General features: G+C 38.6%; 1 protein-coding gene across 1 annotated transcript in view; it reads left to right on the forward strand.

Moving 5' to 3' along the window:
- Positions 1 to 16,875, forward strand: part of LOC109934313 (F-actin-uncapping protein LRRC16A-like) — a 403,104-nt gene that overhangs the window by 319,467 nt on the left and 66,762 nt on the right. Inside the window, exons 26-28 of the mRNA XM_048608843.1 lie at positions 2,384 to 2,559; positions 6,127 to 6,214; positions 12,946 to 13,095. Of these exons, the coding sequence (XP_048464800.1) occupies positions 2,384 to 2,559; positions 6,127 to 6,214; positions 12,946 to 13,095 (414 nt within the window). The remainder of the gene's footprint in view (positions 1 to 2,383; positions 2,560 to 6,126; positions 6,215 to 12,945; positions 13,096 to 16,875) is intronic.

Genomic DNA, 16,875 nt, shown 5'->3' on the forward strand with positions numbered 1-16,875 from the left:
CCAAAGTGTTCCCACACCTCAGGCCTGCTACTTTTTCTAGCAACTTTTCAAAAACGTCAGTTTGGATCTGTTACTATCTTTAATTTCTTTTGCTAGCCACAGTTGGGCTACTTTTTCCTGTTCTTCATTCACCAGAAAAGAATGTATAATTATTGCAATGCTTGCACTTTTTCCTTAAATGTTAATCATTGCCTACCCAATCATGCCTTTTAATGATATTTGTCCAGTCTATTGTAGACAAATTACCCCTCATACCTTTATAGTTTCCTTTGGTTAGCTTTAGGACCTGATTTTCAAATTGGACTACTTCACTTTCTATCCGAAAGAAGGATTTATCACATTATGGTCACTTTTTCCTGAAGAAGCTTTCAAAAAGGTTGATTTAACCCCATCTCATTGCACGAAATCAAATCCAGAATACCCTGTTGCCTAGTTCCCTAATAAAATTTTGTACAAATTCCAGAAATTCATCCACCACATTATTCCTGATTTGGCTTCCCCACTCTATATGTAGATTAAAGTCATCCAATGATTACTGTAACATCCTTGTTGTATGCATCTCTAATTCCCACCTTACCACTACTGGTTGGAGGCTCAAGACAACTGTACAAATGTTTTCCGATCCTTGTTGCTTCTTTGCTCCACTCAGACAAATTTCACATCTCTACTTTTTCCACAATATCCTTCATCACAATTGCATGGATTTAATTTTTCACTAACAATGCGATCCCACCTTTTTTTTTGTGGGTCCTCCTTAAAGATCGATCAGTAAAAGAAAGTGAAGTCATCATAGCCTTACTGGACTATAGGGCTGCTGTTTTGTTAGAGAGACAACTGGTTTAACCTGAGGGTCAACACACCTCAGGTGAATGGAGAGATTGAGAAGGTGAGTCCTTCATGATAGCCTCAGCTATTCAAACCATGCTGTTGTTGTCACTCTGCCTTGCAAACCTGCCGTCCAGCTGGAAATATCTTAGAGGGGGAGATGTACTGGGAGTTCCTGCACTATTTGCCCAGTGCTTTTATTCTAACAGTTAGACATTCACTTTCTGCTTACACACACTTCCCAACAGTATGACCACTTCACTGTATATGCTATCCACAAAGATCTCAACTTTGCAGGTACTTCAGTGATTCCTGCCTCCACTTAATCTCCGTAGCAATGTAAACACCAAACCTGGAGAGTAGGACCTTAGGACTGCTGTCTCTCATTAGAGAGGGATGACTGGTGTTGAGTTTAACCTGACAGTCACTGTGTCTTAAGTGAGGGCTGAGGTTGAGAAGTCGGAACCTTCATCACTGACCTCAGCGAGTATAGGAATTGAACTCGTGCTGTTGGCGTTGCTCTGCATCCCAAACTAGCTGTCCAGAAAACTCAACTAACTGATCCCTCCAGGAGAGTTTATGATGTTCCCAGTAGGCAACTATTGCAGAATAACTGATTTTGTTTCAAGATAATGACTAAATTGCTAAACATAAAGTTGTTGAATAAAGTAAATGTAAAATGCACCACATTGTACGTATCATGGAGTTTTGATACTGTATCCAGGTTCATGAAACAATGAATGTAGAGATAGAATCAACAATTTGGTCAAATACATTTTGGCATTCTGATTTAGGATTTATTTACCAATGAGATAACTACACTAAATAACTCCTCCCAAATTCTCCAGCACATGCAGTTCAAACAGGATTCAACAAACAACTAGGGAATATTGTGTAAGTAGCACTGAATTGTTTGGGCTCTGAGAGTTGTGTGTATTCCACAGGTACGTGATTACTCTCCACAAAGAATGATGTAGTGATTCGCTTTTGCTGAGATCCATTTTCTTATAGTTTTGGCATTTGTTGTCCATGCCTAATTGCCCAGATGGCAGTTAAGAGTCAGCTCATTGCTGTGGGTCTAGAATCACAAGCAGGCCAGATCAGGTAAATACAGAACTTCCTTCCCTGAAGGACATGGGTGATTCGATTGTAATGAGAGTTTGGTTGACACTTTTTTTTTAAACTGAGCTAATACTTTTAGAAATCTTACAGAAGGGAACTTGGAATACTGTGCTTTCCCTGATATAAGACTGAATCAAGTGATCTCTTTCGCAAAAAGAACAAGGCTGTGCAGATCAATTATTCTGATATTTATTTGTGGACTTTTTTTTTTAAGAACTTCCTCAACCTTAATGGGTGATTGTTTAATTGATAGAGCTTTGGATTTTGCCCCTTATGAAACTAGTTCAAACATGTGCCTCATTAGTTTGCCTTTACTTATATTTCAGCTTGCTCTTTATTTAAATATTAGTGTTTGTTCCACTTGACTGTAGTTTTTAATGTATAAAGAAAGCACTAAGTCCTTCTGCTTTTGAATTTTTCCTTCTTTGCCTTATAGACTATGTTGGAGTCCATGGTGGATGCGGCTGAGGGACTGTGTCCTCATGTGATGAGAAAAGTCCATCTACGCCAGGATTTAATAGAGGCCAGCACAGAGAAAGTCTCCATTCCCCGGACATTTGTCAAAAATGTTCTACTTGAGCAATCAGGCATCGATATTCTGAACAAAATTAGGTATTTTAATGTTTAATTGTATTGTAAATTGTAATCATAATTTTCCTAGTATATTAAAAATAAGCTTCAAATTATAGGACCAATTCAGGCTTTAAATTCAGAGTGACTTCATTTTTAAATCCAGCCTCTCTGATAGAACCACTGATCTATTATTATATTTGAACACAGATTTTAACTTCATAATCTTCAGTTTTCTTTGCTAGTGGTGTGAATTTGTTATGTAAACTAATCTAACTCTTGGGAAAATTGGTAAGCATCATCATTAATTGCTGAAGTTGAAGAGTTGATACAAAGTGCTCAATATTCGCACATGGGGAGGAACCTTATGGTGCTTTTTTTAATCCTGTGGGTACTCTCATCTAAGGCAGTCATATGAGTTCCATTGATTCTGCAATCTAACATTAATGAGTGATTGATTGCTGGGCTCCTTGCCAAGATATTTGTATCATCGTTAGCCATGGGTGAGGTGTCGGAAGACTGGAGAGTGGCTAATGTAGTGCCGTTATTTAAGAAAGGTGGTAAGAAAAGGCCATGGAACTATAGACCAGTGAGCCTGACATCAGTGGTGGGTACGTTGTTGGAGGGAATTCTAAGGGACACGATTTACATATATTTGGAAAGGTAAGGACTGATTAAGGATAGACAAACATGGCATTGTGCTTGGGAAATTGTGTCTCACTAACTTGATTAAGTGTTTTGAAGAATTAATAAAGATTTATGAAGGTAGAACAGTAGACATTGTCTATATGGACTTCAAGGCATTCGATAAGGTTCTGCATGGTAGACTGGTCAGCAAGGTTAGATCACGTGACATCCAAGGAGAGCTAGCTATTTGGATACAAAATTGGATTCATGGTAAGAGACGGAGGGTGATGGTGGAGACTTGTGGTGGTTTGTTGGACTGGAGACTTGTGACCAGCGGTGTGCCGCAAGGATCAGTGATGAAGTCACTACTTTTCATTATTTATATAAATGATTTGGATGTGAACATAGGAGGAATGGTTAGTAAGTTTACAGATGACATCAAAATTGGTGATATAGTAGGCGGTGAAGAAGGTTATCTCCGAGTACAACAGGACCTTGATCAGATGGGCTGAGCTGTGGCAGATGGAGTTTAATTTAGATACATGTGAGGTACTGCATTTTGGTAAGGCAAGTCAGGACAGGACTTACACACTTAATGGTAGGGCCCTGGGAAGTGTTGGTGAGCAAAGAGACCTTAGGGTGCAGGTTCAAAATTCCTTGAAAGTGGAGTCGCAGGTAGACAACGTAGTGTCGAAGGAGTTTGGTATGCTTGCCTTTATTAATCAGAACATTGAGTATAGGAGTTGGAATGTCATGTTGCGGCTGTACAGGATATTGATTAGGCCACTTTTGTAATATTGCATTCAGTTCTGCCCTTCCTGCTTCAGGTAAGATGATGATAAATTTGAAAGGGTTCAGAAAATATTTACAAGGATGTTGCTGGACTTGGAGGGTTTGAGCTATAGGGAGAGTCTAAATAGGCTGGGGCTATTTTCCCTGGCGGATCAGAGGCTGATAGGTGACCTTATGGGGGTTTATAAAATCATGAGGGCCATGGATAGGGTGAATAGTCAAGATCTTTTTTTATTTTGCCAAGGTAAGAAGTCCAAAACTAGAGGGGAAAGGCTTAAAGGGGACCGGAGGGGCATCTTTTTCACGCAGAGGGTGCTGCTTGTGTGGAATGGGCTGCCAAAGGAAATGGTGGCAGCTGGTGCAATTACAACATTTAAAAGACATCTGGATGGGTGTGTGAATAGGAAGGGTATTGAATTTTACGACACCCCACCAGTAACTGTCTGCCAAGCTTGAAAATTACCTGTTAATTCCTATTTTCATTTTTTTGTTTGTTCCTTTAATCAATCCTCTGTGCACACCTTATCTTTTGTAGCAATTTATAATTTGGCACCTCATCAAATTACTTTCACAAATCTAACTAAACACACTAAATCCACTGGCCCCCAAAATGCACCCTGCTAATATTTTGTTCTTTTTCTCATGGGACATGGACTTCACTGGTGAGGTCAGTAATTGTCACAAATCTATTCCAAAACCTTAGAATTATCACCCATTCCAAATTACTGTTGAACTAAGTGTCTTGCTAGGACATTTTCAGAGGGGAGTTAAGAGTCAGCCACATTGCTATGGGTGTGGAGTTGCATTGTACCAGTTCAGGTAAGGACAGCAGATTTCCATCCTGAAATGTCATTAGCAAACCATTAGCTATCAACAATAGTCTAAGGGTCACCGTTACCAAGATTAGCTTTTAGTTCATTTTAATTCCAAATGTATTGAATTTAAATTTCATAAGCTGCAATGGTGCAATTTGAACCCATGCTGCTGTAAGATAGACTGGGATCCTGAAATAGTCGTCCAGTGACATTGCCAGTCTGCCAATGCCTTCCATGAACATCTTCAAAATAAATCAAATTGGCTAGTCAACTGATTACATAATGATCTTTTGAAATACACTTTTTTATAAAGCAATATATGTGAAGTAAATGGCCTTTACTAAATTCATACTTTATTTTGGTTCTTTATCTTTAGAAAACGTCAGCTTTCACATTGGCATTTAGGAATCAGGTTCATGAACAGGTCACACCATTCTGCATTGTTATATTTTGGTCCTTCAAGCCACACTTGCACTATCTTGTTAACTACATTTGTTGCATTTTTTCATAATCTCATTTACATATTTTTCACATTCATTAAATATCCAAATGGAATAGTTTATGATTTGGGAAGTGTAATAGATTATATCTAAAAGAAAAGCTTTAAAGTCTGTCTTTGTATTGAATTGCTATTCTTTAAATGATTGGAACAGTTACTATTCAGAGTTTAAGACTGAGGCTGCACTCACAGCCCTCAGGTTGTGGATTTTGTATGGCAATAAAGGAAACGATTGCTTTTGACTAGGGCAAGCAATATGAATAATTTCATTTCAATCCTAAAGTATCAACTCACTTAAGGATATATACATAGCTATTAACAGTTGAATAGTTCAGATGATGATGATAAAACCATTGAACAAAAGAAATCCTGAGAAAAAGTTAATGTTTTGCATGGTTCAACCAAGTCTCTCTGAAGTATAGGTTATATCTTTGTTTCAAATCAATCCAATATCATTATGGCAGAGACTTCAAAAGGCATAATACAAGAATCTTATTTAAATGTAATGTTTTGAATTGTTAGATTTTTTTTAAAAGGGCATATTTGTTCTGATACGTGCAGGCACCTCTAGCATTGAACCCCACCTGCTTTTAAAAAAAAAAATGACTGATCATCTGCTGCCTAAATCACTAAGTAAATTGGTCTGGGCAGCCTCACGTAGTTTTAGTAGAAAGTTCCTTCTAATTTCAGTCTGACCACCTCAAACATGCTTGAATTAATGAAAATGCTTATGAATGTGGATGGAGGTCTACTTGAATTTAGCTTAGAATAAAGGGCATGGCATAATAAAATATTTCTGGTGAAGCACAATGCATTTTGCTTTAGGTTGCAGAAGGTTCCTTTAATATGTTGCTACTTCTTTCCATTTTCATGCAGTGAGGTCAAGCTAACTGTGGCATCGTTTCTGTCTGACCATATTGTAGATGAAATTTTAGAAGCACTTTCAAGCTCGCAACATAAACTGGTAAGTGAAAGAACTGTAACGTTTGTGTTTATTTGGCACATATTTATCTGACATGTAGTGAAGTAATGTGTAGGAACTTGCAAATTTGCACACAGGACAAGAAGAAAGTATTTAAAGCAAGATCTGAAAATAATTCAGACTGTTAGTATTGCAAATGATTTAACTGTGTTCTTCACTCCAATAACATTTATGCTTCCTTAAAGTGAGAATATGAAACCAGGGAATTAGAGACCAGTTAGCCTGCCATCTGTTGTTGGGAAATTTCTAGAGTCTATAATTAAGGATAGGCTGGCTGAACAGCTTGAAAATGTTCAGCTGATCAAAAAGTGTCAACATGAATTTATAACAAGGAGGCCATGTCTAACAAATCTGATTCAATCTTTTGAAGATGTGATCTATGGATGTCATTTTCAGATTTCCAGAAGATATTTGACAAAATCCTTTGTGAGAGACTTGGCTGCAGTTGAAATTTATGATATTGAAAACAAATAACCTGTTTAGAAAATTAACTAAATGGAAGGCGATGGAGGCTTGGGATGTTGGATAGGCACTGCAATTGACAGAACGTGAAGAGTGGTGTTCCACAAGGATCTGTGTTGGGACCTCAACTATACATTGTATTTATTAACAACTTAGATGATAAAAGACACATTTCCAAAATGGCCAAAGCCACAAAATTAGTATTACCTGCAAGCAGTGTTGATGGAAGCATAACAATTCAGAGATAGTAGCCTGGATCTTCCAGTCAGAGACCAGGCATGCCCTAAAAGATTTGCATCAGGTACTTTCAGAAGTGCTGAAATAATGATTAAGAAGTTTAAATCTCCAAGGACGATTACCCAGCATATTGAAATCTTTGAGAAAGCTCCCACCTCTTGAGTTAGAGGTGGACGCTTTCAGAGGTTCCAACCTATTCACCTCTTATAGTTACCCAGGAAAGTTAGAGGATTAAACACCTTGGTAATTATAATGGTGAATGGTGTCCCCCGCTCCCACACAGATTCATCACTGAAACCCAAAATACACTCTGACCAGCAAACCTTGCACAAGCATCTAACTGATCATACCCCATGGACACCTGACACCTGAACCTCGTTGTCTCTTCCACTTACCTTCCAGCTGTGCCCATCACCTGCCTGCCAGTCTACTCCCTCACCACTTGCCAACTTGCACCCTTACACACTGGGCACCCAGCCCCTCTCCCTTTAAATTGTCTTTGTAACCTTTCAACATTTTACTTACTATTGCTGTAAAAAGGGGGCCTTCATCAAACATTAGTTTGGAAAAGCCTGGAATGGTAAGTGTGCAACCTTTGTGGCTGAAAATAGGGATACTGAATCAGAGCAGAGGATTTGAGTTATGGTTAGATTAGGACTAGAAGGCATTGCCCAAAACTTGCCAGACTTTCCAGGAGTGATATTAGGAAACAATTCTCAGGTGAAAGTTTGGAAATCATTTGTGCTAGATCGATGGTTAATTGTAAAACTTTAGTTTTAAAAGTTTATTAATTTTTATTAGGTGAATGTATTGAGGATTATAGGGCAAAATTGGATAAACAAAGTTAGTTTGTAGATTAGCCATAATGTCTCTGAGTGACAAAACAGGCTCACGGGACTCAATGGCCTACTACTGTTCCGATATTCCTATCAAAATATAGCTATAAATAATCACTTTCTTTCCTCCTCCACATTTCAGTTTTAACAAAATACCATGTAATCCATGTAATTAAATTTAACACTACCTCATGCTGCCAAACCAGTGGAAAGTTAGACTATTTATACTGGCTATTTTATCTTGAAGAAATTCTGAAGCATGGAATAAAATAGCATAGAGTCATAGAGGAAAATACAATAGAAAGCAATTGTGGCAGTATTCGCTGTTTGCTAGAACAATTCAGAATTAATCTTGTCTGTCCTTTTGCCACAGCATTATTTGACCCTGCTTCAAATATTTATCCACTTTTCTCTTCAAATGTGCAATGATTTCTTTTGCAATCATTCTCTGTGGAAAATTATTGCATGCTCCAACAACCCTCTGTCAAAAGTAATTTGCTAACGACCCTGCTCACTGTTTTAGTGAAATCAAGTGTCCACAGTCACTGACGCTCAAAATAGAGGAACTAAGCTTTACCAACTCATCTTTGTGTCATTTGCAAACTTAGCAACAATGCCCTCAGTTCCTTCATGTTGATTGTTAATGTATAACATAGATAGTTGCAGTGCCAGTACTGAGCCCTGTGGAACTTCATTGGTCACCAGCTGCCATCCTATAAAAGACCCTTTTATCTGTACACTGTGCCTTCTGCTAGTCAGCCAAAAGAGAAATCATAGTGTTTTGGAGGTAGCTGTAACATTGGAGGAGAAGCTGCCATTTGCATCAGCATCAGAAACAATATTGAAACCAACAGTGAAAGAACAATAAGTATGGAACAATATTCAAATAGGCCTGAAAGGATTTTGAATAATCAAAGATCCAGTGTGCAGAACAGCAGTTGTGATTCTTAATTGAATTAAGAGTTTGAGTACGATATGATTTAAGGACGTCACTGAATTAGGCAAAACTTCTTTGTCATGAAGATTGACAACAGGTGGACTACACCTAGTAGTACTAGAGATATCAGTTAAACATCTTATAAACCACAGTTTCCATTTGTATCTCCTAGTTACAGTTTATTGTTGGGCATTGTTCGATAAAGTGATGCTGTTCCATTTCCACTAAGTGTTATCAATTTACAAATTTCAATTCTGACAATTTAACTGAAGTAATTCAAACCTGTCTAACAACATGGTGGAATAATTTTGATTTTAGCTACACACTTTGTGAAGTTTTACTGAGATTGTATAGACCAGGTTGCTGATACTTTGCCCACAACTTCTGTCATACGTAACGTTGTTTGAGTTTTTGTTGCTAGCGAGGAACTGCACAACCTAATGGCCATTCCATTTTTATGTAACTTCAAAAAGCAGCAGACACTTTCATGAATACCTTCTTTGCATGAAGGTATGACATGTTGAAAGTACCATTTTGTGCTATATACTTAAATATTGATCAAAGTGTAAAGCATCTAAACTGTTTTAAAAAAATTAAACTAACTTCACAGGGTTGTAGGAACCTGGAGGCAACATTAGGGAGGAATGCCATGGTGCACAAAATGCTACAAGACACAGATAGCATTTGAGCAGGGAATATATTAAGTAATTGAGTTAAGTTAAAATATTAAGTTAAGGTTGTAGTAACGGAGAAAATAATAAATGTCAACTAGAGTTGGTGTGATATATAAACATGCACAAAAGTGTGATAGGATTGGTGAACTGCAGGTGCAAGTAGCATTGTAGCAGTTTTTTTTTCTATTCATTTGTGGGATGTGGGCGTCGCTGGCTGGACAGCATTTCTTGCCCATCCCTAGTTGCCCTTGAGAAGGTGGTGGTGAACTGCCGAACCGCTGCAGTCCTCCTGCTGTGGATTGATCCACAATGCTATTAAGGAGGGAATTCCAGGATTTTGACCCAGCGACAGTGAAGGAACGGCAATATATTTCCAAGCCAGGGTGGTGGGTGACGTGGAGGGGAACTTGGAGGTGGTGGCGTTCCCATATGTCTGATGCCCTTGTCCTTCTAGATGGAAGTGACCATGGGTTTGGTATGATGCTATGATTATAATGGAGGCTAGGTTCAAAGGAATGTATGACCAGTTATTATATATTCCCATTTATTAGGTGTTTATTAGATTGGTAAAGGAAAAGGATTAGTAGTAGTGATTAAGGAGAATGTTGCTGTGCTGGAGATGGATGATGACCCAGCGGGGTCAAAGACAATTTTTTTGACTGAAGCTAAGAAAACAAAAATGCCTAAATTGTATCGGTTAATGTAGTCTGTAGGCCAGAATAAAGTAGGAAAGATGTAGTGGAACAAATTTGCAAGAATATTACAGAAAAATGCAAGCATTACGTAATGGGGGACTTCAGTTATAAATTAGGTAGCAGTAATATAAAGGGCAAAAAGGAACAAGTGTACCTAGAGTGCATTCAGGACAATTTTCCAGTCCAGTGCAGCCCTCTCTAATGGTCAAGATATATTCCTGTGAGGAGGGAGTCCAGAGATGCCTGGATAACAAAAGAAATAGATAAAGAAGAAAAAGATATTAAGTCAGGTGAATCAAACAAAGAAGAGAGGCAAAGAGAGTGTATGAAGAGACTTACAGCTAACGTGAAAAGAAATCCACAAGGCATATAAACAGTTAAGGGAAGAGTCGGGCCATTTGGGTACCAAATAGGGATTTACAAATGATAGTAGAGGGCATGGCCAAGGAATTACGTGTAACACGTTTACTTACGGAAGAAGCTGTAGCACTGTACAGTGTTAAAGAAGATGTAGTTCAGACACTCTGTTTTAACTAATGTGGTGTTTGGTTTTGGTTACACTGAGTGGAGGAAGAACTGATAAACATCAGTGCACAAAGTGAGAGTAGAAATTATGAAGGCACTGGCCATAACTTTTCGGTCTCCCTTAGACTCAGATGGTGCCAGAGGATTGAAGAATTTTGCATGTTAAAACGGTGGAAAGCTAAACACAGTGAGTACTGGCCCGTTAGTCTAGCCTCTCTTCAGGAAATGTTTAAAATCAATAATTTAGGTCAATAATAGTCAGGTGAGCAAATATGATTTAACTAAGGAAAAGCAACATGGATTTGTTCAGGGCAGATTGCATTCAACTAACCTGTTGGGTTCAATAATGCAGGTAATGCTGTTGATATGTTATACACCAACTTTTGAAAGGCATTTGATATAGTGTCTCACATCAGACTTTGAACATAGTTCATAGAGTAGAAGGGACTTAGCAACATTGATGTGAAAATGGCTACGGAACAGGGAACAACAAGTAGTAAATAATTGTTTTTCTAACTGAAGTAGTTTTGTAGTGGAGTCCTCCATGGGTCTATGATCTGACCCCTGCTGTTCCTGATTTCTGTTAGTGACCTAGGTCTTGGTGTACAGTTTGATTTTTTTTGTTGTCACATGTATCAAGATCTAGTGAAAAGTGTTGCAGCCTACTGCCTTAAAGTTTGGAAGCATTGTGAACTTTGAGGAGTATAATCATAGAATCCCTACAGTGTGGAAACAGGCCCTTCAGCCCAACAAGTCCACACCGAACCTTTTAATAGCATCCTACCCAGACCCATCCCCCCCCCACTTCTTTTCCCTGTAACTCATCTAATCTACATATCTCTGAACACTATGGGCAAGTTAGCATGGCCAGTCCACCTAACCTGCACATTTTGGACTGAGAGAGGAAACTGGAGCACCTGGCGGAAACCCGCGCAGACACGAGGTCTCTACACAGACAGTCGCCCAAGGCAGGAATCGAACCTGGATCCCTGGCGCTGTGAGGCAGCAGTGTTAACCACTGAGCCACCATAGAACTTGAAAAGGACATGAGCAAGTTAATGGAATGGGTGGACAAGTAACAGCATAAATTAAATGCAAACAAATGTGATGTGATTTATATTGGTAGGGAGAGAGGATATAAAATTAAAATTATGATTCTAGAGAGGTACAAGAGTAGCGCAACCTGTATGTATAAGTACTTCAGTTATGGAAGTGGTAGGATACATTCAGATTGCAGCTAATAAAGCATGCATCCTAGGCTTGCTTCATAAGTACAGAAAGCACAAAAGCAGGAAGTTTGTTGTAAATGTTTATAGAGCATTGATTTGGCTTTATCTGGAGTATTGCATCCTAATCTGGGCACCATCCTTTGGGCGGATGTGATGCCATTAGGGCAAGTACAGAAAAGAGTTATGAGAATAAAGTTCTTCAGTTTGGAACCAGTTACATGGATCAGAGAATTTTGACTGGTTTCCTTGGAGAAATTTGAGAGAGAATTTGATCGAGGTATCCAAAATCATGATGGGTCTGGACATTGTAGAGGGGGAAAATCAGTTTGATTTGGTGTAAAGATCACGAACCAGAGGCAACAGATATAAGGTGATTAGGATCTGGAATACACTGGCTGAGACTGTGGTGGAGCCAAGTTCAATCACAGCAGTGCAAAAGGATTGGGATCTGAAAAGGAAGACTGTGCATGGCTATGGAGAGAATTGAATTGAGTCATTTATTATTGCGTGTAATCAATGTAAAACTACAGTGAAAAGTGTGCACCTTCACCGTACATACATGGCACCATTCACATTAACTTAGAATAAGATAAGAAGAAACAAAATAACTTAAGAGATTCCAACTTTCCTTTCCACTGCCGGAGTCCCGGTCCGGGCTTTCCGGCCCTCGCCCTGCCTCCGCCGGAGTCCCGGTCCGGGCTTTCCGGCCCTCGCCCTGCCTCCGCCGGAGTCCCGCTCCAGGCTTTCCGGCCCTCGCCCTGCCTCCGCCAGAGTCCCGCTCCGGATCCACCGTTGCTGCCGGACGCAACCTGCACATTCAGCTCCTGCCACGTGGTTCCTGGTTGCGGAAATGGCACTAAATTAATTGTTTCTTCAGAGAGCCAGCACAGACGTGCCAAGCCAAATCCTGTGCTGAAAACATTGTGATCTTGCAATTCTTAAGGGGGTCCTCGACCTCTTGTAGATAACTCATAAGTCACATTCTAAGTTAATGGCTATATAGATTGGTGTTAGGTTTGAATATTAGTCCATTAGTAATTTATTTAGTTGTAATATCGTTATAGAGCACAAAATCACCTAAAGCAAGGACAATGTTGCTGATCATTTTTCCTACACAGGCCAACCATTTAACAAAGCGTGGAAAGCCACTACCACGCCAGGAATCCACAGAAATAGAGGTATTGGAGGAGAAACCTACAAAGCGTCTTGCTGTCACTCCTGAGGAACTGACCGAATTGGAGAGGCTGGAAGAGCTTGACACCTGTATGGTAAGTTTGACTGTAGAGTAATATATTAAACTGAGTTTCGAAATGTATATCCCAAAGAAAGTCATAACCAAATTTATTTTGATTTAAAAGAAATGAACTTAGAACTTTTTATCCTATGTGGAAACTGTTTCCCTTATATAAGTATACTAAAACTATTATTTAACCTCAGAACATAAATTAATTTTCCATGTTTAATGTTTTGGACAATATTGTTTTTGTAACTAAAGAAACAGTGAATGCAGTGTGTTTATCTATCCACCTTGTGTGAATAAGAGACTGCTGTTTACTTATATCAGCAGGAACAGCTAAATAACAAAACATTCCCACAAAGCTCTTTGTCTGTGTAGACTTGGAAAAGTATTTAAAACAGACCAGCATTAACAGCATGAAATGTATGTGTTGCAAAAACGGTGTCAAAGTTAACAGAATTCACAACCTTTGAATTTGATAGTGTACACATCACCAAAATTTCACAACCACATCCAGGAGATTTTCCAAGCAGCAAAACCCACTGTGCGTATTAATAAAAGAAAGTTCATGTGTCTCTTAATCAGAGCATCAGCGAGAGCAGATTGCAGAATCAAAGCACATAGTAGTTTGTCATGGACAGAGATGGAGTGAAACCCCTAAATTTCATTCCCTTATGTCCGTACTCAATGTGGCATAATTTTTAATAAGGTTGTTACATGTTCCTGAACCTCCATTAGTGTGTCGTCAATAAAAAAGGGAGCAGCATCAGATTTTCATGGAAGTAAACTTAGTTTATTATTATTCAGGAACACTCCAAGTCGGATAGCTCTATCACTTTTTAAAACACACAATACACATCCAAGAATGATACAATTAAAGAATGAAGTGCACTGATACAAATGTTTACACCAAAGCAGAATAGTTAACAGTTCACATCACTTTGAAAGTCTAGTGAAGGAGGGTGATTTTCCCACTCTGGAATTGAAGCTCAAATGATTGGGATCAAATCTGGATGAATTGCAGGGTCCCTTTTGAAGAAAGGACTGTTCAGGTTATGAAGGCACACCATTGTGACCTTTGAAGGTCCAGTTTCTTTGCAGATGAACTGTGAGCTTTTTGAAACAAAGTGAAAGAGGATTCTAGAGACTTTAAGTCTCTCATGTCTTGGAAGAGGCAAGGTGACACAGCCTTTCTTTGCAGCTGTGATGTTGGTGTTCTGCAGGCTCTTCATTTTTGGATAACATGATTTCACAATCAGAGAGCACTTTCAATCATATGATGAATGGCCATTGATGCTTATTGAAAAGAAAATGATGATCTTTCATACTAACAAAATAGCATTTTTTTGTCAGTTTGAATTATAGCACTATAGTCGGCCATTCAGTCTGTCCTTGCATTAAGTACATTATGGTGATTCTATCTTAACTCTATATTTAGATGATTTTATTCCATGGACACTGATTCATCAAGCTGGATAAAATCAAGGTGAAGGATGTTAACCGCAAAGGTCATTTCTTTTCTCCCAACTTCTGAGATTGACCAATGCTTTATGTTCAATTTTTACACTACAACAACATACATTTATGTCACACTTTATTGTAATCAAGTGTCCCATGCCACATCATAGGAGTGTGGAAATCATCCTAAGATACTTAACAGCTCAAAGAGTGATGAAAGACACTGTTCAATTCAATAGTGTTTTTTTTCCCTTTTGAAGTCAGTATCACAGTTCATTACTGTTCATGCTAGAACGCTAATGTGGTGGTTGAGTTTTGAATTCAATTTCTTGTAATAATATGTCCAGCTAAGTGTGTAGTAATTTCTAAGTGATCTCAGCTAAAGTTTACTACACAAATCACTTAGCCTCGCTATAATATTTGTGTGTGGGGCGTTTGAATTACATCTACACCCAATGTTTCATATATCTGGGGCTAGATTTTCAATCCAAGTTCAGAAACCCGTTTCTCAAATCACTTTCTGGGTCCTGACCCTGAATTGAGTCTGCAACGCTGGTACGATGTTATTTTGGCATGGAAAGCATGTGATTGGGTCGGAGGGAAGCTTGATTGCAGTGCTTAAAGGCAAACAGCAACTATGATGCATCTTGCTGTTGCTTTGCAGAATGGAGCAGATCAATAAATCCACAAAAGTCTAGTATCAGTAATTTTCAAATTGCCTGCGTACTAATGAGGTTTTAAAACACACAGCACCTTCATGGTTGTTACCATTGAATAAAGTATTTAGTCTGGTAATATCATACAATAATGGTCCATGAAAGTGGCCAAATTGTAGATTGGCAGCCTCATGATGCTGTTTGTTTGAATTGCCCTGTTTTTCTGTTACGGTCATTCATCAGCCATGTCACAGAATGTCTCTCAGCATCACTATTTATTTACAGTTCAACATTTGTATGCACCAGACCCCAGTCTCCACTTTGAAAAGCTCCTTCTGGCTCTCTCTAGTCCATTAACCTTTTGAAAGAATTGTATAGGCAGTTAAGTAGAGATGAGGGTATTGGCCCCCTCCCACCATTACCAACTGACTTAGCAGTACATCCCAAAAGCATCGAAAGACTGGCATTTTATCGGGAGCACTGTTTTCAATGTACCTGCACCTGACTTCGTCTCCACAGTTATTGGAATGATCAGTCCCTGAAATCTTAACAGTGCATGTTTTCTAATACTGTGACCAAGGGTGGCCACTGTTGGTATTCCAAGGACTAATTGCATTCTCATTGGACTAATTTTGCTAAATTGTTTGATTTTGCTCAGATTTCTGTTCAAACTTAGTTGCATATTTCCAAACATAAGATCTTCTGTGAATCAGTAATATTGGGTGGCATTTTAAACCTATCTGCATTTAATAACATTCTTTGACGTACTTTTTTCTGAAGAAGGGTTTAGGCCCGAAACGTCAGCCTTCCTGCTCCTCTGATGCTGCTTGGCCTGCTGTGTTCATCCAGCTCTGCACCTTGTTATCTCAGATTCTCCAGCATCTGCAGTTCCTGCTGTCTTTAAATATCTGAAAATGGCTTTTCAAAACATAAACAGAGCCATTGCTAGTTACGTTGATGCAAAGTAGTCAGCCTCTCAGCAAATTAAAGGAAAATAGTAATTTAAAACTTGTAAAAGATGCTTCAATTTAAGACTGTCTTTGAAAGCCTGCAAACAGGCACAATTAATCACAAATTGAGTGGTAATTAGTTTGATTTAGGTGTCATAGTTTTGTGGTGAGGACCATTAGCATGACTAATTTTAAGCTTCTTCAAAAGCTCACAAGCACCTAACTTGGACTTGAAATTCCTGTGCTTTTGCATAGGCTATGCAACCTAATGGAAGCCTCAGACCTACATGTCTTAGTTCCTCAAATTTTAATGTCAGTTATCTAATGAAATAGCTGTTTGTCCTGATGCCTTGTTAATGGTATTGTGCTTCTATAGAGATATTTTGAGTTGTATCCATCTGAGTTTGTTTTACTGAGTTTACAAAGCCAGAGAAAAGCTAATTCTTGGTAATCTAACTGCTCCCACTGCAGTTGGTACCCAAACATTTTGTTCAATAAAGTGCTGTTTGAGATGTGGTGCATATATTTACAAATATGGTTAGTTCACCTTTAATATGTGAGAGCATTTAAGTATTTTGTGCAGTTGAGACTTCCATTATTTTAAAAAAAAAGACAATTTAAGAAAGAAAGTAGTTTGATTACAGATAGTTTTTGCAGTCAAAAAAAGAGCATGATACTTGAGAACTGAGTGAGTGAAATTTTACTGGACTTACTATAGCACTGTATCTCTCTTCTCTTCCTCTCTCC

The sequence above is a fragment of the Rhincodon typus genome, chromosome 2, assembly GCF_021869965.1.
Source record: "Rhincodon typus isolate 14 chromosome 2, sRhiTyp1.1, whole genome shotgun sequence".
Taxonomy (NCBI): Eukaryota; Metazoa; Chordata; class Chondrichthyes; order Orectolobiformes; family Rhincodontidae; genus Rhincodon; species Rhincodon typus.